Source organism: Mauremys reevesii, linkage group 23 (genome assembly GCF_016161935.1).
Source record: "Mauremys reevesii isolate NIE-2019 linkage group 23, ASM1616193v1, whole genome shotgun sequence".
NCBI classification, from domain to species: Eukaryota; Metazoa; Chordata; order Testudines; family Geoemydidae; genus Mauremys; species Mauremys reevesii.
In genome coordinates this window covers 20052520-20079920 of record NC_052645.1, presented here as the reverse complement: position 1 = coordinate 20079920, position 27401 = coordinate 20052520, and the positions used below count along the sequence as shown (strand labels likewise).

The following is a 27401-nucleotide window of genomic DNA, read 5'->3' as shown; positions in this document are numbered from 1 at the left end:
CAAGAAGGAACAAATAGCTGAGCTGAGCCTTAGGAATAATTCAGTGACGTGACGGGGTTTGTTATTTAAAAGAAAGAGAAGGCAAGAAGCCACGTCTCATTTTCAGCTTAAGGTCTGATGTACTGATCAGGAATTTTTAATACAGGTCAGCAGTTTACCCCGTGGGCAGTGAAGATATTTTATTTGGACTGAATTTTTGTTGTCCTGGGCTGCAAAACTGTAGGCCTTCCCCTAGTGACTGCTGACATATTACAGAAAACTCTGGAAGACCGTTAATCCAGAGAGTATTTTGCTGTTCACTGGGATGGAAGTTTGCACGGAAATGGAATCTTGCTTTCTTCAGAACTCGTTCTCCACTATACTGAATTCCTAAGTCTCTGAGGACATAACTTTTACAGAACTCTGCAGTGACATTGCATTACAGTGTTTGCAAACAGATAAGAGACTTGCTCCTTGAACTCAGCTGTTCTTGTTTATTTTCCCCACCTGAAATACAAACATCCTTTGTCCTAATAATAATAATGCTTTGTGCATACGTATTGTGCTTCAGCCGAGAGCCTGAAAGTTCTAACTCAAGGTGATGAAGTTTCAGCTCCATTTTGTAGGGGAATTAGCTGAGGCACAGAAAAATACAATTTGACCATGGTCTCCCAGTGAGTCCCTTGTCCTAACCATTAGACATTGCTGCCTCCTATAATAGCAAGGGGCAGAAATACAGACACAAGTGTATAGTCCCCAGAGAGATCAGGTTTGGGAGCGATTGTAACTTCAAAGTTTTCCATGAGGAGTTAGTGGGTCTTCAATGCCAGTTGATGACGTGCAGTTAGGAATTGTACCAGCTTGTAGCAACTGACTACTGATTTGCTGGACAAGGCTTTGGCTTTTAGGGATTGCTACGCTGAGAAGGGGGAAACTGAGAAACCAAAAAGCTGGAGAGTCTGTTCAGTTGTGTGTTGGACCTAAGAAATGCAAATTCTTCAGAGCTTGCTTGTGATATGCTCATGTCTAGCCCTACTCACAATGACAACAGGGAACCTGGAAGAGGAAATAGAGAGGGACTTTGTGTGACATGTGAAATGGAAAATGTTTCTTGTTTGATGCCAAGGGTCAACTTTTCAGACATGTTCCTCTCTCTCTCCTTCCCTAGTACTCTGGAGTTGTGATTGTTCTAAACCTCCTTAACCCCTTAAAGAGGTGTGAGGTATCGCTAGCTCCCAGAATGAGTGTGGTGGTGAAGTGCAGACCAGCACTTCCCCATAGTGCAGCAGCAGGGGCTGATGGGAATCCGAGCACCTGCTCGTCTCTTTTTTTTTTTAATGCTCCTTTAATTGTGTGGCCTCTGAAATTCTCCTTTCTTTAGGAACCAGCTACACCTATGACTGGGGGCTGATTACTCACCCAAAAGACTACAGTGGAGAGATGGAAGGCAAACACTCCCAGACCCTCAAGTTATCTAAGGTGAAGCTCTGACTGCTTAGCATCCTGCTGTGTGTCATGCAGGGTGACTCTCTAGCAGAGAAGGCAGAGACCTTGTCTGCCACCAAGGACTCGCGTGCTATTTCAGAATGAATAGGAAATTGCACGACAGGCAGGCTGCCAGTGTTTCAGCCAATGACTTCTAGATAAATGTTTTATAAAGAGCTGAATGTAGTGCAGTAAAACCTGTGATAAAGAATGGACAGACTTACGAGCCTCAGTGCTGTCTATGAGCAGCATGTAAAACCCTAAAATGGCAGCTAACAATAAAATTCAAGAGAATGCCTTGATTGCTTTTCCCCTGAAGCTGGTCTGTGGTTAGATTATTTTTGAAGCTCCCTTTTACACACTCCCCCATCTTGCCAGGATTTGGGGTGCTGCACAGTTATTAATGACACTAGCTCCCTGGCCTTTGCTTTTAAGGTGTTTTATAGCAGATTGAAAGGATCATTCTTTTCCACAGAGATGTGGGGGATTTTTAACAAGAGGGTGGGTTTAAACAGTGCGTGAAAATGTAACACTTCTTTTACTGGGAGATTCCTGTGCGAAGCATCAATTCTGCTCCAACACTGCACTCAGAAAGACCAGAGCTTTAGCCATAGCAGCATGCAGGGTCCCTCCCCCTCCCTCAGCCCCACAGTTGCCATCCAGCATATAGCCTCAGCATTCAGCCGTCTCTTCTCCCCACACACATGCAATTCCAGACTTCTGGGAGTTGTGTAACTTCTTCCATTTCCTTTCCAGCTCACCGTTGGTCTGTATGAATTCAAAGTGATAGTTGATGGGGGAAAAGCACATGGGGAAGGTTACGTGAATGTGACAGTTAACCCAAGTAAGTTCAATGGCTGGATTGTGTCCCTACAGATTTAATTCAGCAGCTGTATTATGGTATTTTGTTTGCTGGTCTTGGTTTGGCTTAGTAAGAAGTGTGTGTGTGTGTGAGAAATTACTTTCTGAAATGAAAAATGACCTTCTGTATACCTAGCTATGCTATACTGAGTGCAAACCTATTGAAAACACAACACAGTCTGAATGCCTGATGCTCTAGAGGTGACAGTGACAAGACAGTATCATCATCCCTATGTGAGCACTGGCTTGATGTCATAGTCTGCTTGTTCCCTTCTTTACTTTAAAACCCTCCACCTGTAGCACAACACCTCAGGTTGATGTGTAACTAATTGGATAGTGCCGTGTCCAATCCCAAGGAAGATCAGGGTTGGGAGCTGTAATCATTGCAGGATTGTTATCCGCAATCTAGGGGAGTGACCATGCCTCGCAACTGTACTTTGGACCTCTCTTCTCTTGGTCTTTCTGAGGCTGAACCGTAGAGGCAATTCTATTCGCAAACTGAGTGGATTGGGCATGGGGTTGCAAAGAGTGGAAGGAGTGTGCTGCATGTATTACTTTAGCAACCCCTAGTGGACAATCTGAACAGTTTTGCAGAGTTCCTTGTCTTATGTATGTACCATTGATCTGCCTGTAAACATTGTCACAGCGCTGTTGTTGTTGCAGAGCCTCGTGTGAATCAGCCTCCTGTGGCTATTGTGTCACCACAATCCCAAGAGATTTCACTGCCAACCACCTCTACTGTCATCGACGGCAGCCGTGAGTACCCTAATCACATGTAATCCAGCGAGCTGAGGCTGCCTGTCCACCCTGGCAATGATCAGACTCTGTGTCACATTAAGATGGAATAGATGTGACCCTTTGTGCCACATTTCTGTGGAAAGAACCAGTTCATAACCTGGGGACTTGGATAACTCATCCTATTTATTTTTTAGGCTTTCCCTATAATTCCTATTAGCTTGTGGCAAGGACAGCACAGCTACTGGTCTTTATTGCCGATTTCTCTCTCCATTCTGCACACACCAGCTTAAATACAAGGTCCCCCTCCTGGGGGCAAGTGCTCTGAGTCCCCTGAAACAGGAAGACCCAGAAGAGTTACAGCTCAACTAGATTTGCTGGTTTCGACTAAAGTACAAAGAATCAAATGAGTCTGTTCAAAATTGGTGGCCTTGTGTGTTAAGCTGCAAGCATATCAATTAACCAGCATAAGATCTATTGATTTTTGTTGTTGTTGTTGAAGCTCTGCCAAGCTTTCCTTTTAAACTTGTTCAGTTTTGTCTCATTGTCTGCCCAAAACCAGTATCTTTTTCCTGGGAAAGGTGGGATATGTGTTTCTGCAAAAACAGTGTACGGGAGGGGTGGGCAAACTTTTTGGGCTGAGGGCCACATCTGGGTGGGGAAATTGTATGCAGGGCCAGGGCAGGGGGTTGGGGTGCGGGAGGGAGTACGGAGTGTGGGAGGAGGTCCAGTGTGCAGGAAGGGGCTCAGAGTAAGGGATCGGGGCAGAGGAGGGGTGCGGGGTGTATGAGGGGACTCAGGGAAGGGGGTTGGGGTGCAGGTGCAGGAGGGGCTCAGGGCAGGGGTTCAGGAGGGTTGTGAACTGCAGGAGGGAGCTCAGGGCAGGGGGTTGGGGTGCAGGAGGGGTGCGGGGTGTACGAGGGGACTCAGGGCAGGGAGTTGGGGTGCGGGGTGCAGGCAGCAGCTTAGGGCAGGGAGTTGGGGAACAGGGCGCAGGTGGGGTTCGGGCACTGGCCCGGCGCCGCTTACCTAAAGCGGCTCTGGGGTGTCAGTGGAGTGCACCGGGACCAGGGCAGGCTGCCTGCATGCCTGCCTGGCCCTGGCCCTGGCCCTGCGCCGCTCGAGGAAGTGCTGCGGCCCCAGGGGGAGGGCGGGACGGAGGGCTCCCCGTGCGCTGCCCTTGCTGCGCCTCCAGGTACCTCCCCTGAAGCTCCCATTGGCCGCAGTTCCCTGTTCCCAGCCAATGGGAGCTGCAGGGGGGGTTCCTGGAGGCAAGGGGAAGGCATGGAGCCCTCTGTGCCCCCCCCTCCCCCCCCCACCGCCCGGGAGCCACAGGGAAATGGTGCCAGCCACTTCTGAGAGCGGCCTGGGGCCTGTGGCACCACGGGGGGCAATCCCGCGGGCCGGATCCAAAGCCCTGAGGGGCCGGATCCAAAGCCCTGAGGGGCCGGATCTGGCCTGCGGGCCGTAGTTTGCCCACCCCTGGTGTACGGCATACACAATTTGACCAAACCAGCATAATAGAGAGAGATCTGCAGTTAGGGACTGGGATAAGAAGCTCCTCTCTCCAAACTTATGTGTAAAGAACAAATTAAAGCTCTTTATTTGAAATGTGGCTTCATAAAACCAGATTCCTAACGCATATTTTTAAATTGAATTAGAAAGCACTGATGATTATAAAATTGTCAGTTTCCATTGGGAAGAATTGAAGGGGCCACTCCGGGAGGAGAAGGTATCGACTGACACTGCCATATTGAAACTGACCAACTTAGTACCAGGGAATTACACGTTCAGGTAAGTTTTGCATATAGCAGTTCATTAGTCCAGGTTCCAGGTGAATCTCTTTACTTTATACCTGATTACATCAGTCTGGGTTGCAAAAGATAGCAGAACAAATCCTATTTTGTGGTCTCTTGCTCCAGGAACTTTCTGGTCGGTTACTAATAGAGGTTTATACTATGTTTCACTTGAGTAAAGATTAAAAAATAACTGGCTGACTTTTTTTTTTTTTTAAACTTTGTAGAATCAATATAAGATAATGGCAGAAAAAGGATAATTTAGTATAACAGAGCTACTAAAATGTCTTTTAAAATACCAAAAATAGATTATTATACATTCAGGAGGAAATTGAGTGTTTAAATATTCTACTCTCTATATATAATGTGTTCACCACCAATGAAATTGTTTTTAGAATTAAGTATTTATACAAATCTCTGGATAGTTACATAGCATTTGATTTTTATTTTGACATCTGCTTGGGAAAAGGAGGGTATATTTATTTCCTTCGGTCTGGAATTTGCTGTGGTATCAGTGCTAAACACAGCAATGGATCGGATTAATTAAATGACATATGCTATAACTCACGCACACATGAACAGAACAAGACCTTCTATATACTGTGGTGTAATGTGTGTTAACTGGTACAAACTGGGGTTGAAGGTTTAGTAGAAGACTGTCCCACTTTGTGCCTTTTTTCTGCTTAAGAAGGAATGCTGTCACCGCAGGATTAATGATGGGGTGTGATGACAGACACCTGAAATGAACTTTTTAAAACTGTCAGGAGCTCTGGATTTTCAGTACAATGGGTGTGACTTTAACAGGGAGTTGGAAAAATCTTGTTTCATGGGGATTTCTTTGCATTTGTAACTAGCTGATAGATATTAGGAAGGGGGTGGATTTGGTTGTGGAATGCCTTGCTCTGCCCTTATAACTACACATGTTTTTGTGATGCACGTTTTGCAAGTGCACAGTTGACTTAAACTGTGTTTACTCCCACTCCCCCCCGCCCCCCAGGGCAAACACTTCAATCCCATACCAAGGTAATTCTAGATTTCTAGCCCCTCAGTTAAATCCAGACTGTTTCATCCCTTTGCATTTGAGCTCTTCGCTCATAGCCCTAACCTTTCCGTTTTTCCTTTTCGGTCTGTAGCCTAACAGTTGTGGATTCAGATGGTGCCAGCAACTCTACCACTGCCAGCTTGACTGTGAATAAAGAAGTGGATTATCCTCCAGTGGCAAATGCAGGCCCAAACCAAGTGATCACGCTTCCCCAAAACTCGATCACCTTGTACGGGAACCAGAGCACTGATGATCATAGCATTGTCAGCTACGAATGGTTACTCAGCCCCAGTAGCAAAGGAAAGGTGATGGAGATGCAGGTAAGTGGCGGTTTCTCACTAATACCCTACATGATGCTTATCCATTGTGCTGTGATGTTTGCTATAGCCATTTAAAGGTCTAGTTTGTGTGCAGAAATGTGTCTCAATCTGTGTGTTGATTAAATATTAATATAGGTTTAAACCTAAATACATTTTAAGATCACGTCCGGTTCGGTGACTGAACAAATAGCCAAGTTTAGCCTTAATCAAGTCTTCCCTGTTTCCTCTTGGTATGTCGCTCCACTACTCTCCCATCGTGCTCCGAGGAGTTGAGGTTATGTTCACTTACAAGTTGGACACTATATATCCTTGGACACTACATCTCTGTGTGATGCCATGCATACCTATGGTCCCATATATGTGATTAATGATAATAAGCAGCCAGTTTCTACCCAGGATAGTTAGTACTGGTTCTGGCCCTTCATATCGCTCATCCCTTCAGTGTAAGGAGTCGTCATAATGCATTAACTTGTTTTCTCAAAGGGTGTGAGGACACCGATATTACAGCTTTCTGCAATGCAAGAAGGTGATTACACCTATCAGCTAACAGTGACTGATTCTGCAGGCCAGCAGTCCACCGCTGAGGTCACGGTGATAGTGCAGCCTGGTAAGTTCCCCTTATTACTAAGCAGTGCTATTGTGAGGCATGGCAGGCAAGATTGCTGTTAACTCTCACCTCTACCAACATACTTCTGATTTGACTGTGCTGCACTTTCTCCCAGTGTAAGATGGGGATAATACTATCTGGCTATCTTGTCTGAGGCTACTATTCAACTGGGTATTTATGGGGAAACAATCCTAAACTTTGCCTCACAGAACAAGCAGCATGTTTAATTCCATTTCCTCTTCTTTTGTTGTTCACAATCCTTTTCCAGAAAATAATAAGCCCCCCAAAGCAGATGCTGGCCCAGATAAAGAACTCACCCTCCCTGTGGACAGCACCACTCTAGATGGCAGCAAGAGCTCAGACGACCAGAAAATAGTCTCCTTCCTGTGGGAGAAAACACGGTCGGTATCACATCCCAGATCCTTCTGTTGGGAGTATCTGTGCCTTTAAACTTTAGTTTAAAAAAAAAAATACTGGGGTCAAAATCTTGGTCCCATTGAATTCAGTGGGAGTTTTGCCAGTAACTACAATGGAACCAGGATTTGGCTATTAATTGGAGGAGAGCCCCAATATAGGCCTTGGTGGAGCCCTAAGCCTAAGTAACATACGAACCAAAGGACTCCAGCAAGGCCTGCGCCCAATTTTGTTTAAGCGTTGGAAATATCCTGGCCTTAGCATTCAGCTCTTTAAGCCCGATTCTCATTTCTACTACGGTTCTGATAGTGCAAAGGGACCTCACCCACTTCAAAAAACCCCTTTACACCGACAGTGTAAATGAGAATCTGGCATAACAGAAGTTCCTTTTTATTTTAAATGGGGTCCTCTTGCAACACAGGCGTGAGCGGAGATAACACTTCTTCTCCTGCGGCCCTCTTAATTTTGATCATTGTGTCAGGCTTCCCCTAAGAGGCATTGCAATTTAGGGCAAAGCCTATGGACAACTTTTAAATGTAACTTTTGGTTTTGCATTAGCCCAACAATGCAGGCTGTGTGCTAAGTTTCTACTGTAAAAAGAGCTGTAATTGCTATAATATTTTCATTGTTTGCTCATTGTGCAGTTACCATGAAGCTGTTTTTTCTAGCAGTCCATCTGCATTCAGTAAATACTAATAAAGCACTTTTGGCCTAGGGGGTGTTTGACACAGCTTTTAATTTGCACTAGACCCCCAGAGACTGTGCAGAATATACTGTGCGTAGGATTTACCCATTTTAGTGTCTTATTGCCTGAGTTTGGAAGAAATAAATTTTCTTTATATGCTCGGGTATCTTGTCTCCTTCTGAGGAGCAGGGATATTACCTGCTGATGACACTTACTGTTATTAGTTTAACTCCCCTGTTCGTTGGTATGAGACCCCATCCCAGGTCCATGGGCACAGACTAATGCTTTTTTGTTTCGGCTAGGGGCCCGGATGGTGTAAAACTGGAGAATGCCAACAGCAGCATTGCTACTGTAACTGGGCTTCAGGATGGAACCTACGAATTCACACTGACCGTCAAAGATGAAAGGAGCTTGCAAAGCCAGAGCTCAGTTAATGTCATTGTCAAAGAAGGTGTGTCCAGTTGTACTCAAAAGTGAACTGTAACCAGAAGAAAGACCTGTGCAATCACTGAGAGCAGTCAGTGCAGACCACTGCCCAGGGTGCAGCTGTGCTTAAAAAAAAAAAAAAAAAAAAGGCAAAGAAAATGCCTAAGGAACAGGATGGAGAATAATACAGGAAGTGTTCTAATGTCATTATACAAAGCAGTGGTTTGCCGTCACCTGGCATACCGTAGGCAGCACTAGTTACCCCATGTCAGAAAGGATATTGGAGTTGGAGGGATTCAGAGACGGGCAAGAACTTTTTTTGTTCTGTTTGTACAGCACCTAGCACAGTGGAGTCCTGGTCCATCTTAGGCACTATGATAATACAAATAAATAAAAATAGTGAGAAGAAGAAAAGCAAGGGGGCTTGGAAAACTCTCATTTGAAGAGAGATTGAAAAACATGGGAGTGTTTAGTTTAGAGAGGACTGTAAGGGGACATGATACAAGCCTATAAAATAACGAATGGCCTAGAGAAAGGGAGAGCAGGAACTTTTTGTTCTCTCTGTCTCCCAATACAAGAATGAGGGGACTTCAACTGAAATGAAAAGGACTCGAATTCAAGCCTGTTAAAATGTTTTTTTCACACAAGGCATAATGAGACTGGAATTCATTGGCACGGGATGTCATTGAGGCCAAAAACTTATAAGAGCCAAAGAAGGATTTATACAGATAACAAGAATATCCCATTAAAATAGTTAATGCTATAATGAGAGGTTTGGAAGGGTAATGAAATCTCATGCTTGGTCTTAAGCCAATCTCTACCTGTTTGGGGTTAGGATGAGACCTTTGTGGGGCAGATTGTCATCTGCCTACTGGGGGGTTTCCAGCACCTTCCTTGTAAGCATCTGGTGCTGGCACCTGTCTGAGACAGGATACTGTGCTAGATGAACCATTGGTCTGATCCAGTCTGGTAATTCCTGTTCCTGTAAATCAATATCAGTTTCTCTTGCTGCTACTTAACAGAATTCACTTCTGTAAGACATAATATCTGGTTCAGAATTTGGCCAGGACCTTGTGGTTAACACTTATTCTTACAAAAATTGCCATGGGATCATTAATGTGAGCATAGCTGGGAACTCCTGTGTGTCATGTGAGCAGCACAATGCCCCCTCCCAGCACCATACTGGGGTACAGATTCAAATGTGACTGAAGGAAGAACAGACTGCACTGAATCCCGTAGTATCTGGGTGGACCCCCATTTAAGCCTGGGTCCAGCCAGACCCTGCAAGATAATGGATGCCTGGATTACAGCACAGCTCCTGGTGCTATACTTAAGTTCTAACAAATTCTTGTAACAATTTTTCATCTACTTGTTTAGAGATGAACAAGCCACCAGTGGCAAAGATTGCTGGGAATGTTGTCGTCACCCTGCCTACAAACACAGCAGCCTTGGATGGGTCCAAATCTTGGGATGATAAGGGAATTGTCAGCTACCTGTGGACCCGGGACGAGGGGAGTCCTGCGGCTGGGGTGAGTGCTGTCTCTCTAATGGGAATATGCAGCATTGCACAGGTATGGAAGATGTAGTGAGGTTTAGCTAGACTCTTTGGCAAATAGCTCCTGGGAGAGTATAACATTGGTTCCTGCACACTGATTGCTGTGTGGCGTGATGCAGCGCAGTATGTTGTAGAGGAGTCAGATCTGCAGCGGCCTTGTTTGTTTCTTAATATTAGTTTTGTTCAAATTCCCAGGAGGTGTTAAATAATTCAGACCACCACCCTGTGCTTTTCCTCTCCAACCTGGTGGAGGGGACATACACGTTCCATCTGAAAGTGACAGATGCCAAAGGAGAGAGTGATGCAGATAGGACCACTGTGGAAGTCAAAGCTGGTGAGTCCCCTTCTCTTTGCACCATGGAGATTCTTTCTAAACTGGAGTATCCTGCCATGAATGCATCTTTCCTGGCAATGGCAAAAGCAGGTTGCACTACCCAGGATCTTAGATGCATGCTCTGAAATGACAGAATTGACTGCAGGAAAGTTGTGTGTCTGTATCTGGAATACGCTGAAATCCATCAAGAGCAGGAAAAGTCTTAACATAAAGTTAGAGGGAGCTGATTAAATGATGTGGAACATTATGCCTGATGAACAGTAGACTCTGGACAAGCTATTTCAACTCGGTCTCTAGTCTGTTGATCTCTAAAATAAGTGTAACTTTCGGGAGTAGATAGTGTGCTACTGCTTTGAGGGGCTTTCAGATGAAAAGTGATATAGCAATGCAAACTGTACTGATGCCATATACACAGTTGTCTTTTTTAAAAATAAACTCCTATAGCCAGCTTCCTATATATATATATAGGATCAGCTCACCAGGATATATATATATCCTGGTGAGCTGAGGCATTGTATTCAATTACTTTCTGTAACGTACTGGACATCTGATGGAAAATTCACTGGTCTTCTATGCTCATCCTTCTGAATTTCCTGATGTTTTAGTGCATGAGCTCTTGACTCAGCTAGGGAAAGTACAAGTGTCATAAATTGTGGGAGGGAAACAGTTATGTTTTCCTATAGTCTTTAAAGGTGTTGGTCCATTCTCCATGTGGAGAGCCCCACTGCAAAGAGCCTTGCTACCTGCCATTGTGTCTAAAGATCATGTCATCTCTATGATCCTCTCACTATTAGACGCTGCACTTTGTGTCCCAAATAAGCATTCTAGGGAGGTACTGAAAATTAAGATTTTTCACCCACGCTGTCATTTGGAAGCCCGTAAGGATCTGCATGCGCTTGTTCTGTGTTCTTCCTAGATCCAAGGAAAAACAATCTTGTGGAGATGATACTGGATGTTAATGTCAGCCAGCTGACGGAAAGGCAGAAGGGTATGTTAATCCGTCAGATAGGTGTTCTGCTGGGCGTCCTGGACTCGGACATTACCGTACAAAAGATCCAGCCGTACACAGAGCAGAGGTAGGCGTGATGGAGGGGGCTGCCTGAGGGGTACTAAAGCAACATTCACTTTCCAGTGGGAATCAGAATGGATAATGATGGCATGCTGAGATGCTGCTTAAATGTCTGTTTACTCTCTCTTTCTGGAATGTAGTGATGACCAGCTGACATGTAATTGTGGCCAGATTCTCTTGGTAACATTTTCTCGTGTTTGATTTGCAGCACAAAGATGGTGTTCTTTGTGCAGAACCAACCACCCCATCAGATCTTCAAAGGGCACGATGTAGCATGGACGCTCAAAAGTGAACTCCGGAAACAGCAGTCGGACTTCCTCATCTTCCGAGCACTAGAAATTAATACAGTCAGTAAGTAGGAGTAATGGTGGAAGGAGCTAACATCTGTTCCTTTCCCTCTACAGATGCTTGCGGGACCAGGGGACCTGACATGGGTTGTTACCCCCTCTATCACCTCTCCCCCGAGAAAATATTGTAGGTCTAGCGCCAATAGTAAATCAAAGTGCAGCCCACTGGGCAGCGAGGGTTATGTCCCGCCCCCACACACACCTGTGTCTGCTCCACCAAGCCTATTACAGCTCTCAGCTTGAGAGCCTGGCTCTTCAGCTAAAGTTTGTAGACACTCGTGTTTTTAGATCTGGAGCTGCCAGGTTCAGTCCCCAGTGTTGGCCAAGAGGGTGATCATCACAAATGTATCCCCATTCCTACTCCAGGTAGGCTGTGCTGGGAACCTGCCACTTCCCTTTTGTCCTGTTTATGGGAGAGCACTGCAGCACCACAGGGCAGCTTTGCTCTCTGCTTAACGTGCTTGAAAAAGAAGACACGCTTGGCATCCATCTCCGCTAAAGCCACCTAGGGAGAGGGTTAATTATCCTTAACTTTCTCAGTGGGTCTGGAGCAGCTCAGACACAGCTGATCTGGTTGCAGCTCTAGCTGTCTGATCTAGAGAGAAATTTAGCTCAGTTCTCTTAAGAAATGAAAACCAGAAATGAGAAATCAGGTTGGTTTCACAGGCCGGTGAGAAAAGGAAAAAATACTTAGCAGGTGAGTGGATTCAAGTTTGATCCCCATGGGGTTGGGCAGCTCAGGAACTTCGTTATATTCGCCATTTTTTTTTTCCTTTTGTGCTATTCCAGTTGTAAATCATGTGCTGTCTGTTGCTTAAGTCTCAGTCTAACCTCACTCACAGCCATTCCTGTCCACAGCATGCCAGCTGAATTGCTCCGAGCATGGGCGCTGCGACTCCTTCACCAAGCGCTGCATCTGTGACCCGTTCTGGATGGAGAACTTCATCAAAGTGCAGATGGGGGAGGGCGAGAGTAACTGTGGTATGTGCAATCTGGGGTGGGGGGTGATCTCCTTTCTTGCAGAGGGCTGTGTGGAAGGAGTGGAGTGCTGCCTAGTTAACAGATGCATGAAGCCCTTGGCCGTACTGAAGAGCAGTTGTCTGCCAGCGTTAATTCAGCTGTTTTTTTCTTAACATCCAGTTACCTGGATTTGGGGCCCAGTGTGGTTAATGGCAAAACTCTCACTGATTTTAAGGGGAGCAGGAGCAGAGTCCTTATCCGGGTCAGTGAATATTTGGTAGAGAAACTGATCTCCAGAGCCCTCAGATGATAAACTCTGACGAGAAGAGTTGAGTCAGTTTTCAGCATACGGCTAGCACCCCGGTCCTTTCCCTGGCTCACACAGCAAAGTGGACTCGCTGCCCATGCTTCTGCCTCCATTAAAGGAAGTCTAATGCTAACCTTTTGTGTGATTATGCTACAGAAGCAGAATTCAGTGTTAAACCAGACTGATGCATCCCTGCCATGGAGGACTAACTTTTTACATAGTGTGAAAAGTGTCTTGCAAGTGGCATGGGCAACAGAGACACGAGCAAAGAGAGGGGCTGGAAAATCAGCTCTGAAATCGTAGGCTCCCTAGAGAAGTGAGCGCTAGAGCTGGCAATAGGACGCTGGTCTCTTGAATGCTATTAAGTGATGAGGCTCCTTTTTGTTATGATTGACCTGCTACAGGAGGGTCACCGAAAGTCCCAGCCAGGAACTGTGTGAGATGCTAAGTTGTGTCTCTCTTGGGTTTTTTTGGTCACAGAATGGAGTGTGCTGTATGTGATCATTGCGTCCTTTGTCATTGTGGTTGCCTTTGGAATCTTATCCTGGACTGTGGTCTGCTGTTGTAAGAGGTAATAACCTGAGCCCTTCAACCAGGGGTCTCAAACTCAGTGTGCCTTAGGGCCAGGGCCAGTCCTCAAATCCTCCCAGCCAGCCAATAATGTCACTCTGCCCCTCCCCCACCTGCCTAAGGCTCTGGGAGGGAGTTTGACTGGGGGAGGAAGTCTGGGGTAGGGGATTGGGGTGCAGGCTCTGGGAGGGAGTTTGGGTAGGAGAAGGGGTGGGGTTGCAGGCTCTGGGAGGAACGAGGGGGGAGGGGTGCAGGCTCTGGGAGGGGGTCGGGTGTGGCACTTACCTGGGGCTCCAAGGCGGGACAGGACGGGGGACCTCCGCGTGCTACTGCCCCCACAGCTTCCCATTGGCCGCAGGGGCGCTCGGGGTGGGAGCAGCACGCGGAGGCACAGCCCCGCCCCACCCCGGGGCCGCAGGGAGGGGCCCGCAGACACATGGAGCTCTGCTGTGCTGCTGGGGCCCCTGGCCATTTTAAATCACCTGGGGGGAGCACCCAGGGGCAGCAGGTGGGGCCAAGGGAGAGACCTGGCCCCAAAACTGCTGGAGCCATTGGGGAGGTTCGCTGGCCACAGGTGGCCAGTGGGCCGTGAGTTTGAGACCCCTGCCTTAAACCCTCATCTCTAATACTTTAATACATGTAGCTGCCTCCTGAAACCGAGGTCATGCAAACGGATAGTCTAGGCAGGTCACTTTACATAGGCTCTGTTATTCCCCTATCTAAAAGTGTGTCATTTGTTGCCAATTTAGAAAGAATGGCGTGTGAACAATGGTGTAATGAGGGGAGAGTAGGGCGGGAGGGGTACAGGTGAAACATAAAGGTCCTAGAACTCTAGGTTCAATTTGGATGCAAGATTTTGATTACAATAAAATTGTGCGCCCAAAGTAACTTTAATATAGTGTCCTCTCCTATGGAGAAAACGAAACAAGTTACACAGCTCGTACGTTTAGATCTTTTCCTGTCTGGGTTTGTCTAAATATGAATTTCAGCCTAACTTTTTTCCTCCTTCCCATCCCCCTCCAGGCGAAAAGGAAAACCCAAAAGGAAAAGCAAATACAAGATTTTGGATGCCACAGATCAGGAGAGTCTGGAGTTAAAACCAAACCTCAAAGCAGGTAAAACACGAGAGAAGATCTTAACGCTTGCAGAATTCTGACCCAGGAAATCTCGCTCCTGCAGCTGTAAAATTGCAGTGTCAGTCTAGCATGGTATTGAATGATGATGACGAGGTTAAGAAGGTCTGGGCTCTTGCTTCAGATCTGAAGACTGGTCACTTAGTTAAAGCATCGAAACCCCTTTGGTCTAGAAGAGAGGCTGAAAATAGTCTCTGTCCTGGTATTTCCAGCTTCTGTCACATTAGAAAAAGCACATGAACCTCCTGGTATTGCGGCACTTCCGGTTCTGAACCCAGCCAGATCCAAGCAGTGAAGAGATGGGCAAAACCATAACCAAAAGCTATTTCTGTAAAGAGTTTGGGGCTCATTTCTTGGGCCTTTGTTGAGCATGTTTACTCATCTCTAGCAGAATAAAAACCCATTGCCCCCATTAAACCTCTCAGCTGGATCCCAGAGCTGAGACCCTGACGTCTATGCGTTGCAGCTGAGAAATGGAGCTGCATACTGGGCTGGACTGGCCAACGAACAGCAGGAAGTAGTTTGACTTCTCCAAAGGCACTGGGGACCGTGCTCCTGCACAGCCTGGTCTGTTCTTCTGACGATAGGCTCTGTGGTTTTTTTTTCTCTTCCCCCCCCCCCCCCCAGCCTAAAATGTCCATTTAAAAATATCCCAAGAGTCTATGTGAGAGTTAATTGCTCCCTCTAGTCGCTGCCGTAGGACAACTAGGCAATGGGCTGTGTGCAGAGAGGGGCTCGTAACTGTAGTGTGAGTATGAACTGGGATGGGTGGGTGGGAAGGGGCCTAAGCAAAGTGTTTTTAAACCTCTAGATGCCTTGGGATCACAGGTTTGAAAGCCTGCCATGCCGGCTAGGAAGACTGATATCCCCCATGGGAACAAGAGCTTTTAAACACCCAGGTTGTGCATGCTCTGTGTAAACACGGAATCCATTGGCTTTTCCACCAGGACAGGGTTTGTCCCTGTGTCCCAGGCCAGTATTTCCCTCCCCCCCTCTCACCTGGTGCATCCTGCTGGTTGTCACCCTCCACCCCAGAGATGGCTGCATTTGTTATGCAGGATGCAGGTAATCTAGAAATGGTGTGTTTGTATCTGTAGAACACCTGCACCAAATCATTGCTGGTGGAGAATATGACTGAGGGTAGGAGGAAGAGGTTGCAAAGCATGTGCAGAACTTACACACACTCCAAAGAGTGAGAGAGATTTTAGCTCTTAAAATAATTGTTACTAATGAGACTCTTCACCTCCTGGTTGTATGAAAGGGAGAGGTTGTTTTAACGGTGCATGGAAAATAGTCCTTAATCTTTGTTTGCTAGCTGAAAATAATTGCTCATCCTAGTATTGTCCTACTTAACAATGTTCCAGCAAAGTGAACCGTACCTAATGACGCAGTGGAGGGCTTTGCCATGCCTGTGCTGATCAGATAATTCCTTTGGGAGCAATGCATCCTGAAAGCCCAAGTCTGAATGCCATTGAAGAAATTTGGTGCTTCCCCCTCCCATAACACGCACCCCCTCCCCAGTTAAGTCTGACCATCTGGCAACTAACACCGAAGAGCCTGACCACCAAACAAAGGGCTGCTTGTGCCACCATCACTCTGTGGCAAATGTACCTCAAACTCTCACTTTTCACTGGTAACTAAATTCCCTCCTTGATGCTTCAGATAGTGTCTGCTAAGCAGAGTGTCTCTTTGCCCAGTTACACATGGGAACGTTCCCACTTCCAGAGCAAATGTTGCATTTCACCAGAAAGTAAAAGCTGAAATCTAAATTACTTCCTCTGTTGACAGTATCAGTAAACGTGTCTCTCCTCCGCCCTTGTGAATTTAATCTTAATTCAGCCCGTTAATTTACCTTCCTTCCCTTGCAGGCCAGAGAAGCGGTGATGCTAGAGAAGGGTGACTAGTAAGAGTGTGCAGTGATATTCTGTCACACCCCTGCCTACTCTTTACTACAGCCTCTAACCCCAATAGAACTAAATGTAGGCAGTAAGGTGTGACAGCCCCAAACACCTGACAACCGCACCAGTTTCTCTGCATGTTGTGTCCTGGAGCATCTCAACATGAATGTGTGACCCTGATTGTGTCACGCTGCCTGAAACACATTCAGGGGTGGTTTGTTGTCCCGCAAGCTCGGTGGCTCTTGGAGGGAGTTGGGGGATAGCTCCCGGAGACTCAGCTGAGTTCTGGACGGATGATATGTGCCTAATAGCAGCACCGAGTGAGCCTGCGATCCCTTCTCCTGTTCGCTCTAGTGTATGTTACTGAGAACGTTGAAAGTGTTTCTAATGTGGGATTCTCTTTGGCTTCTTTCAAAGGCAGCAGACAGAAAGCTCAGGTCCTCAACACCAGCCTGATGCATTCCGAATCTGAACTGGACAGCGACGAAGCCATCTTCACATGGCCAGACCGAGAGAAAGGGAGACTACTCCGGAGTCAGAATGGCTCCCTGCGCAATGGACAGGTGCTGCCCAAACCGAAGAACCAAAGGGAAGAGATCTTATAGCCAAGCCCTAAGTCGCCTTTAGCTAGGGGACCGAATGAAAAGGGAGGCGACTCCATTCCCCTGTCCCGGGGGGGCCCATGGAGACCAGCTGGATCGTGTTAGGACAAAGCTGCTAACTTATTTCATGGAAACTACCTTTGTTTTTGTGGGTTTCTTTTCGTTCGACTAGAACTGGTTGTACTTGAATCCTGACTTCAAGGGAAATCAAAGGGAGGAAAAGGACCTGTGAAATACAGACTACCCGGCATCTGGAATGCCACAGGACAGAACCACTTACCACAGCTGTGAAAGCACAGACCCACCCACCTCCTACTGCGATGGAGGCAGAATTCCCATGCCCCTTCAGTCTACTCCCCACTGGAGGATTCTTCTCCCTGAAGGAGGGTCAGGGTCGGGCTTGTGAGAGCCGTGCTTCGGGCTCCCATCAGACCACGGCAGCCTCCAGCAGTGATGGCACACGACTGACTGACTGACTGACTTTTTAAAAAAGAAAAACAAACCTAGCTCACATGCTACTTCAGCTGCAGAAAAAGCTTTTCCCCCCTCTCTGCCCCACCCCCCTCCACTGATTAAGCACCATTTTCTAAAAAATTAACCTTGTCCTTTCACACCAGCTAACTGCGTGGGGTGGGGGACATTAAAATACTGCACTCACCCAGAATGGGCTGCATCAGGTCACAGCTATGAGGGGGTTGTAATTGTTTTAAATTGTTAGTCTTATCACTGGGAATGGAGATGAAACGGCGCCTAATCAGATGCCGAAAACTTAGCTGGAGTGAACAGCCCAGCTCCAGAGTCTGTGCTAGCCAGCTGAACGGGGCGCCCCCATCCCTGCAGCCAGCCCTTCCGGGTTTGTACCAGACCCAGGGGATCGTTTGCTAATGGGAAGGAGAGTGCCTGCCTTTCTGGTATCTGTGACTAATAGCTTAATTCCAAAGCCCTGAGAAGTTCGTTCAGCTCCACGGCACACTGTGTCGATTCTGAAACCCTTCAATGTGTGCTCAGCAACACTGTAGAATATCAGTACTGCCCTCCATACTGTCCTTTCTTCAAACACTTACACACGTCAAAGACAAACATGGGTGGATACCTTCACTCCCCGATAGCTGGACGTCCCCCTCCAGCTGGCACCTCGGTAGCCTTTTGTTGTGCTGTCATTGAGTAGCCCTGTGTGTGCTCCTAGCATTGAATTGTTTTGACTGATGGCTGACGTGCACACTTCAAATTTATTAACTGACTGAAGCAGGGACCATTCAGATCCTCTTTGCCCAAATACCTGCAGGTGGCTCCCAGAGGCACGTCCCCATATGGAGTGTGTCCTCGCTGGGCAGCGTGGTTCTGAACTACGTGCCTCTTTCAGTCGATGACAACGTGGAGTCGAGTGATCGTGTGTGATGCTCCCTCCCCATTGCCATGTCTGTCTCAGCATGCTGCTTCCTTGAGCCAAACCTCCATCTTTTTCATTGGGGTGTCAGATGCCTCTGCCCCTCTAGGGTGAGTACTTAGTTCATGGCCTTTCTTTGTGTTTAATTAAACTGGTAACTTGTTTCATTGGCTTCCTTTTTTGGATACTGAAAGACAAAAGGCTTTAAACTCCTAAGTTGTATTTATATTGCTGTACTACTGACTTGTGTTGAACCAGATGAAGATTAAAGACACTATTTAATTTGAGGGAGTGTTCCCCACTGAATGTAGTCATGGCTGCTGCTAATTTAATGTTTCCGTGCAATGAGATGTCTTCCTTAGGCACAAGTGTCGGATTCTGTGTTTATTTCTACTTGGCTAATAAGACATGAGGATTTTGCCGAATTGACTTAGGCCAGCCGTAGTTCTTGACCTCACGTGATAGTGCACTGTAGCGCAGGCTGCACTTCTAGCACACAGCATGTGTGCGCGCCTGTTCCTCTCTCCAGACTCCTGTGATGGGCTTAGCCTGGCTGGTCTCCCCCTAGGTGATGGGACCCCCAACATGTTGCCATAACCCCACATGCACTCCTACCTTTCCCCCACCACGCAGGGCGAAGGTAACACCAGACTTCTCCATTTGAAGGGACACAGTCAAGTTAAAAATCACACTTCGGTCTGAAATTTACTGTTGTGAGTAGCACTGAAACCTATGGGCAGGGTGTCATCCATGAAACCTTTTTAAACTGATGGTAGGTGTCCCTTTAATCCTCTCCTCCCTTAGGCACATACTTTAAGCTTGTCACTCCCATTGCGTCCTGGGGAGGTTCTCCCTGCAAGGAATTCTCAGCCTGTTTGCAGCAGTGAAGCTTTTAGGGATTCTTTTCCTGCAGAGATCAGTACCTCTCCCAGGAGATGCATGCTGTGCCTTTACACTGGCGCTCTGCCTTCCTGTTACGGAAGGGGAAAGCATTAAAACCTGTCCAGCTATTACTCGACAGCACCTTTGTTAGCTGAGGGTTTGTTTGGTTTTTTCTTTCTCCCGTTTCACTGTGGGAACTGACCACTTACACTGAAGTGCTTTAGTTGGCTGACTGCACCGCTGTCGATAGAATAGTTGTTTCCTGCCTGGCATGGAGACGACTTGCGTTTTGCAGAAGGCGATAGGCCATCGACAGACTCCTTGCTAACCAGTTTTGGTAGGAGAGCTTCCTGTCCTTAGTCATTTGTCATCTCAAAATGCAGGTTTATGACTGCAGATCACAAGTCCCGAAAGTTAAATTTCCTGCTTGCCATTAGTATTCTTTTATTGTGCAACATTCCCCCTCTGCATGAAACACCCCCTCAGCCACCCCTCAAAAAACCCCTGTTCTGCAATTCAGATATTAACCCTTTGTGCCTCTAAATTGTTTCGCCCTAACAGAGGTTACGAAGAAGTATGTACAGTATATACACATGCCCTCACTGTGCACTAAGTGTGAGAAGCTTTTCATAAATGAATTTGGAATCTAGGAGAGACTAGTGTCAATCAAGGGACAAGTGGTCAGTGAAAAACCCTGACAAGCAGAAGGTGGAAGCATTAGCTGCCTTGGTGTGAAAATCTTCATTAGGGTGGAAGAGGGTGTGGGCAGATTGTCTGCTTGGAAAAAGACAACAGCCCATGTTAGAGACGATCCTCCTCTGATGTAGGAGTGTGTACAACGAAAGCATTAGTTTAAAATTCTGTAACTCCCTTTCCTCCTCCCCCAGGGTATTATTAATATCATTGCTCATTTGTTACCTAAGTACCCTGATCCTGGTTTGACCTTGCAATAAGAAGTTTTCTGCATGGCTATGCATTATGAGTTCACAGTTAGAGACTCTATGGCTACAAGTTACCCATGTGTGGAAGTTAAAAGCTGAGACATCTGTTAGATGAACCATCAGCCGAATTTGATTTTGTTTTCCTCATTCCAGTGTTTATGTACTTCAGACACACACTTGTGTTTAGTAAAGATGTTTGAGTCAGAGGCCAGAATCTCTTGCAATGTTGAGACCCAGTTTTAAATAGTTTGTTAATTTTTCCTTGTTCTGTACCCTGGGGTGGCCCAACCTGTCTGACCTTTAATTTCATGTTTGTTTGATTGCAGTGTTACTTGGATCAAGACTGGGAAATGATTTTTTTAAAAACCACATTTCTTGCAAATAAAAGGGGAAGTTGTTTTGCTGCTGCTTATCTTACTTCTGGCTCCTGTTTCTCTCTAGATATACTTTGATGGGGTGTCTAAACCAGGCATCCCAAATGTGGGGCTCTTCCACTTGAAAAATACGCTGCCTACAGTCCGTCAAATATCCTTTTGTTCCCTTTTCCCTATCCTCAGTGTCTGCAAACCACTTTGGAACCATTGACTAATAACAATGGTGCTGCCATTGCCTTGCCCAGCTGAGGGTTGCATTTGCAACTTGTCAGGAGCTGGATGCAATAGTCTAAATGTGTAGACGCCTGAAACATGCTTCACCTAGAACTCAGAGGCTGCTCGAGATTGGCTGGAGCATCCTGTGCTGGATTTTGTCGATCTTGCCTAGACACTGTTCTCTATGTTAGCCAGGGATGGCCCAGGGTCCGCAATATAAAACTTCATGGGTTTTATGAGACCCACCAAAGATGCTTTGGGTGGGTGCCCCTGCTTTAGTGCCAGTAGCTATTGTCTGTTCATGAGCTTGACAGAGCTGCTGCGAATAATCTCTTCAGCTCCCACCTCCTGTGCTAACTTTACAGCCATTTCATGGCGATTACCTTGCGAGACAACCCCACTAACTGCTCTTGACCCGACTTCTTGCTTTTCAGGCTAGGACCGAAGAGGAAATTCAATAAAGACAAATGCAAGCTACTGCTTCACTTGGGAAGGAAAAATCAAATGCACAACTGCAAAATGGGGAATAACCGTCTAAGTGATAGAACTGCTGGCAGGGAGCTGGGGGGTTATAATGGATCACAAACCAAGTATGAGTTGTCAGTGTGATGCAGCTGCAAAAAAAAAAAGTGAATATGATTCTGGGGTGTATTAACGGGAGTGTTGCGTGTAAGACAGGAGGTAACGGTCCCGCTCTACTCGGCACTGGTGAGGCCCTAACTGGAGTAGCGTGTCCAATGCTAGTGCCACTCGTTAGGAAGGATGTGGACACTTTGGAAAGAGGCCGGAGGACAGCAACGGCCGTGATAAAAGGCTTTAAAACCTGACCTATGGGGAAAGTGTTTAGAAAAAGGTTGGTCTTGAGAAAACACGTCACCCCTCCATCTTAAAGTCTGTTATAAGAGGACAGTGATTAATCGTTCTCCCTGTCCATGGGAGGTAGGACAAGAAGTATTGGGCTTAAGCTGCAGCCAGGGAGATTTAGGTTAGATGTTAGGACAAACTTTCTAACTCTAGGGGTAGTTTGGCTCTGGAACAGGCTTCCAGGGGGGTTGTGGAATCCCCGTCATTGGAGGGTTCTAAGAACAGGTTGGAGAAACACGTATCAGGGCCGCTCTAGGTTTACTTGGTGCTGCCCCTGTGCAGGGGGCTGGACTTCCTGACCTTTCAAGGTCCCTCCCTGCCCCACGGTTCTGAGTCTGTGATTGCTCAGCCCTCTGCTGTGTGCCTTGTCTGTTGGAGGACACTGCCGAGCTACCTCAAAGGCAGCCTCTGTGCTGGTGAGCAATACGGTGGGAGTTGGTGCTGGTGGCACACAGGACCCCCCCCACACACACACACACCCCATCTCTGACATCCGGCCATGTGTTTTAGCCGCAGAACCAGCCCTAAGTGCAAAGGCTGCCGCAGTCCCTGGCAAAAAAGCCCTGACAACTAAGATTTCTGAGGCTGGGCGTGGAGGGAGAGAGCTTCATGTGCATCCGCTGAGGGCTGCTCTAAGGAAGCAGGAGGAGATGCAAATGTGAACTATTGATTTCACTGGAAAGCAAAATTGCTGAAGCTTCAGGGATCGAGCTTCAGCAAAGTGCCCCGGCGCACGGGCTGTCTGTACCTTGTAATGAAGCTGAGGAACGTTTATTAATTAGTGCAGTCCTTGAAAGAGATTAACAGGGGCTGCCCTGCTGTCAGTTAAAGGAGTTGCTATAGAGATTGCACATTAGCACTGCAGCTGCCAGAAGGAGCCTGTGTAACACTAGGGGGCTGGTTTGTTTCAACAAGTGGAGGGAATTCACCTCTTTCCCCCTCGCCAGCCCCGTTACTGTACAATTTATAAACCGTGCACTGGCGTATAGGCACCTGCTGCTGCTAGCAGTCACTCCAGGAGCTGACCCGGCCGTGCACTGTGCTACCTGGGCATAGCCCCTGCTGCTGAGGGCAGCCTCTGCCCTCCCTCTGCTGCCTTACGCTCCATTTCCAGTTGGCTCAGAAAAAAATAAAATAAACCTTAAATTTCTCTGATTGTCTAATGGCTCCAAATGGCACCATCTGCCCCAGGCCCCCTTTGCTATCCCCATCTCTTAGCCCCTTGTGCCTGCTGCTATTGGGCAGGATCTGGCCACCTGAGAGCCAGATTGTTACAATGTGCCAACGGCCCTACCGCTTTTTAATCGTTTTTAAGTTACAGCTTCCTAAAATGGCCACGTCTCAACTTTTTCTGCTCCAGGATCCTCCCTGCCCATCTAGCCAGGATCCCCCACCCACTCAGGGACGGCCGTGACCCCGAGGCTACGAGTTCATGTTCTTACACAACCCCCACCTGGGGGCCTGGCTTTTTACCTTAGGTGGGGAACAAGCCACCCCTTAGCTCTGGGGCTAAAGCTTTGTAGCCAGCACTGCCCCTAGTGGAGATTCATCAGCATTGCACCCGGTGAGATCACAGGTGGGGTCCAGTGGTTGCCTGCTGGATGAAGCCCAATCCTGTCCTCTGTGCATTAGGCCACCCTGCCTCTCCCTAAACTAAGTGTCCGGTGAGGCAGCAGGTGGCTCCTGCTGATGAAAAGAGCTAGGTATGAGTATCGTTAGCCTGTGGTGTGCTTTGGGGCAGGGACTGACACTCTGTTCTGTGTTTGTACAGGGCCTAGCGCAACAGAGCATGGATCTCTGACGGGGATCCCTACGAGCAACCTCAACACAAAGGAAGAATGATGAAGCCTGAGGCTCTGACGCCTTCTCTGCTGGACTGTTCATTGCACCAGTGCAGCCCCATTGATAGAGCTGCACCCTGTGCGAACCCTCGGTACGGGGGTAAGCTGCAAATTGCAGGTTATTTTTTGCCCCAAGGCAGCAGTGCTGCACAAGGGGTCTGCACTGGCCCCAACCCCCCTCCTCTCGGGACCTTCAACTCAGCATCTGCTCTCCCCTCTCTTGAGAGGCAGCTGCAGCTCACGTGGGGGTGCAGGGGCTGCCGTTAGCCAAGTCCTCCAGAGACCCTGCCATGGTCCTGCAGCACCAAGCCTGCCGCTCCTGATGTACCAGGCAAGGGGAGGAGCTACACAAGGCCCAAACTGACACTATCCCTGGGGGGTTGCACCATGGTTCTGTCACCAAAACAAAAACCACCCCCGAGCCTGTCCCTTGGGGGCCGGTCCAGTGTCCTCCTCTGCAGCATGTTTGCTGGGCTCCCTTGCTCTGCTTCTAGGGACGTGCATGGTGCTGAGAGCGGCGTTTAGGGTGAGGTCTGCCACCAGCCCCTTCCAGCTTTCCAGGGAGGCCAGGCCAGGAGAAAGCCAAAGGCCTGGCAGTGAAGCAGGTCCAAAGACTTTTCTTTCCCTGAGGGAAAGTTTAGACAAAAATTGAAAAATCTTTGTCCCTAGAAGAGCTGCAGTGATCACCTTGTTAGCAAAGTTCAATGTACCAACCCCCCCTGCCCAGTTTGGGGGTGTCCAGCTGCATTTCAGGCTCACCCTGGCTTCCGCAGTCCAGGATTGCCTTGCTATTCCCTTGGGCACTAGGTGGTGATTTAGCTGCACTTGCTAATGAATTCGCACTGACACCATTAAGGTTAACGACCTGCTCGTTAACAAGAGAAGATGGCTTTGAAGGGGAAATTATTCTAATAATTGTTGTAGCCAACACCTGTGAATGACACCAGCCCGGTTGTACTGCACCGGCTCCCACCCGCATGTTACATTAAGCAGGGTTACACCTGCACTGCCAGCTGCTTCTGGAGCTCGTCAGATCCAGGGGCCGGTTGCTGCCGTGTCTGTTCTGCAGGGGCCACAGGATGCGTGGGACACAGCCACGCTCAGGAAGGGCTCTGCAGGCTGGGGCAAAGTGGGACGCTGGCCTGGTATGGGAGGAGCAGCCTGCGAGGGTGGGGCCAGCTGAGGTGCTGAGTAGGGGGGTGTTGAAGCTGCTCGGCAGATCCGGCTGCCCTGAGCCCATTTGCACCGGGCAGGTGGTCACTCAGCGTGGGTAAAGGCCAGGCTTTATGCTGCTTGCTGTCGATTTAAGGAGAACCCGTCTTTCAGGGGCAGAGCCTGCCCAGTTTCTCCAGGAGACCTTGGGCCGATTGCTGTTGTTTGCATTACGGTAGCAACGAGAGTCCCCGGCGGAGACGGGCCCCCAGTGCGCCAGGCGCTGCACGAGCCCTGACCGAGAGGTGGGCCCCTGCACAGAGAGGCCCCTAGTAAGAGGCAGTTCATCCTCCACAGAGCGCACAGCTGAAGGGCGCCAAGGTGGAGACAGGAAGTGCCGTTATCTCCACTGCATAGACGGGACGCGAGGCCCAGAGAGACGTGGCTTTCGCGGGCTGGTCCTTCCCCTTCCGTTCCAGCCCCGGGTTCAGCGTGGAGCCCAGGGCTGGAATTACGAGTCCCTCCTAGTTTCAATGCCAAAGCATCAATCAGCCGTGAATGCAGGCCAGGCCGGGTCCCCCCTCCCTCCAACCCCGCGCGGCCCTTCCTGGCCACCCTGGCGAGGAGCCTGCGTTTGCAGCAAGTCTCCGAAGTGGAGAGATTTGGACTTTGCTGCCCCAGGATGCCCCCAGCAGCACCCGCCAGATTCACCCCTCGCTTGGGGAGATTCTGCTGCTTTTCCCTGCATGTCCTCCTGGCAGCGGCTCTCAATGACCTGCCCTGTCTGCTGCAGCAGCCAGCCTTGCACTGAGGGGGGGCTGGACTCACATGCACAAGGCTCCCCTGGGTGCAGATTCCAGCACTGGGAGAAGCTCCCCTTAAATTCCTGCTGAGCAGGGCAGCAGGAAGGGAGAGGCCCTGAGAAATGCTGGGGTGGGGAAGATGCATCTTGGTGTTTAACTATAATTCATTAATTCATTAGAGCTCCAGCCCTAGTTGTCTGTTATCTGCTCCCCTCCCCGCTCAGCCTGACAGGCGCTGAGACCCCCCACAGCTCGGTCCCCGCTCCCAGGCGTGTGCCTATGGTGCAACCAATGCAGCATCCTGCCCCTGCTGCTGCCCCCTGGCTTGCAGTGGCTCTGACCCCCCTCTGCCTGGTGCTTCCCAAAACCTTCCCATGGCTGCTCCAAAGCCGGGACCCCTCTGCCAGCGTCCCCTGCCCCAGACATGCTGGATGTGTCACACTCCGGTGTGGTCAGCCTCTGGCTGCCACCATCCACCCACGGAACGTTAGCTGCCCTCCAGGGGCAACTCTGGGCTTAGGAAGAGGGAGCTCATCACCAGCCTTGGCAGAGGGAACCCCCAGGTCCCCGCTCTGCATAGCGGAGACACTGGACTCAAGCAGCTGCAGAGGCAGCTTTCCACTAGCCGATACATCCCACGGGGCCCCTCTGAGTGAGTCTGGACTGTAATGAACTGGAGTTCAGGGGAGCTCACGTGCCTGTGCCCCGTGGCCCTCTACTGGAGGGAATCGGACTGTGCCACTGTGTCTCATAGGCCCTGTACTGCAAACAGCGTCTCCTTTAGCCCAGGGACCTGTGCTTTAGGGGCAGGAGGATCTGAGGTCTCTCCACCCTTCTCTCTGTTGCTGTGATGTCCTGAGAGGTCGTGATGTGCAGTACAGGTCACGTCCTAAAGGGACATGAGGTTGGCTGTGAGCGTGGGACATGACTCACATGCAGATGCTTTGCCATGCAGAGGGGGAGGCCAGGCAGGGCGGAGGCATCCTGCTGCTGGGGACGTTTCACTGGCTGCCTGGGCAGGTGCAGATAATGCTAGTGATCAATACAGCCCTGGCTCCCCTATTCTTTGTGAGCCCCATGCTCCTTAAAGACCTGAGCTGGGGCTGCCGACCCATGAGATAGCACAAGGGGGTTGGTGACCCAGGGCTGTGAAACCTTCCCCATCTCCTGGGCTAACGTGGACCCTGGAATTAACCCTATAGCAGGTTTCAAAGCCTTTTAATTTCCTGGCGTGTTTGCTGTAGTTTAATCTGGTATTTCAGGTGACTTGTGTTATGTTCACAACTCCACACAGAGAAATTAGAGAGAGCCTACACACACTGGCTGGAAGGCTGCAGCGCCCCACTAGATTTCTTAGAATTCAGAATGATGATACTCGGGAACCCAAAAACAGAGAGAGACAAAGCAGGCTGCTCCCGAGGCAGAGAGCCCAGCTACTCTGATCACAAGTTTCCTTACAGAGTTCTGTACTTTGCAAGCAGGACCAGGATCACACCCAGGTCTCAAAGTGAGCTTGTAATTCCAAGACAGTCCTCCACCCCACAGCTCTAGCTGGTTTAGGGCCTAGTTTTCAAGCCCAGGGCCCCAGCTTCCCCTACTGCATGTGTACACAAGTACCCAGTGTGTGTGTGCGTGAGCACCGGCCTGAATCCTTGTACATCTGGGTGCAGGCAGGACATGGATAAACATTGCTGTTTGCTTTGAATGCCCTCATCCGGGAGGTCTGCCTGGGGTCTGCACATCTGCCTTTGCTGCCTGCCCTGGCTACTGGGCTAGCAGCCTCCACTACGGAAACCAAATGGGTGTTAATTACCGG

The 27401-nt window shown here is 48.6% G+C and overlaps 1 protein-coding gene across 1 annotated transcript in view; it reads left to right on the top strand.

The window, feature by feature from the left end:
* The window catches only part of KIAA0319L (KIAA0319 like), a 48866-nt gene extending 28114 nt beyond the window's left edge, over positions 1-20752 (top strand). Inside the window, exons 6-21 of the mRNA XM_039511284.1 lie at positions 1361-1458; positions 2221-2308; positions 2989-3081; positions 4722-4854; positions 5990-6218; positions 6702-6825; positions 7094-7226; positions 8227-8375; positions 9728-9879; positions 10101-10239; positions 11156-11315; positions 11517-11659; positions 12514-12636; positions 13403-13493; positions 14516-14607; positions 16941-20752. Of these exons, the coding sequence (XP_039367218.1) occupies positions 1361-1458; positions 2221-2308; positions 2989-3081; positions 4722-4854; positions 5990-6218; positions 6702-6825; positions 7094-7226; positions 8227-8375; positions 9728-9879; positions 10101-10239; positions 11156-11315; positions 11517-11659; positions 12514-12636; positions 13403-13493; positions 14516-14607; positions 16941-17128 (2135 nt within the window). The 3' untranslated portion in view covers positions 17129-20752. The remainder of the gene's footprint in view (positions 1-1360; positions 1459-2220; positions 2309-2988; positions 3082-4721; positions 4855-5989; positions 6219-6701; positions 6826-7093; positions 7227-8226; positions 8376-9727; positions 9880-10100; positions 10240-11155; positions 11316-11516; positions 11660-12513; positions 12637-13402; positions 13494-14515; positions 14608-16940) is intronic.
* Positions 20753-27401: the final 6649 nt, after the last annotated feature.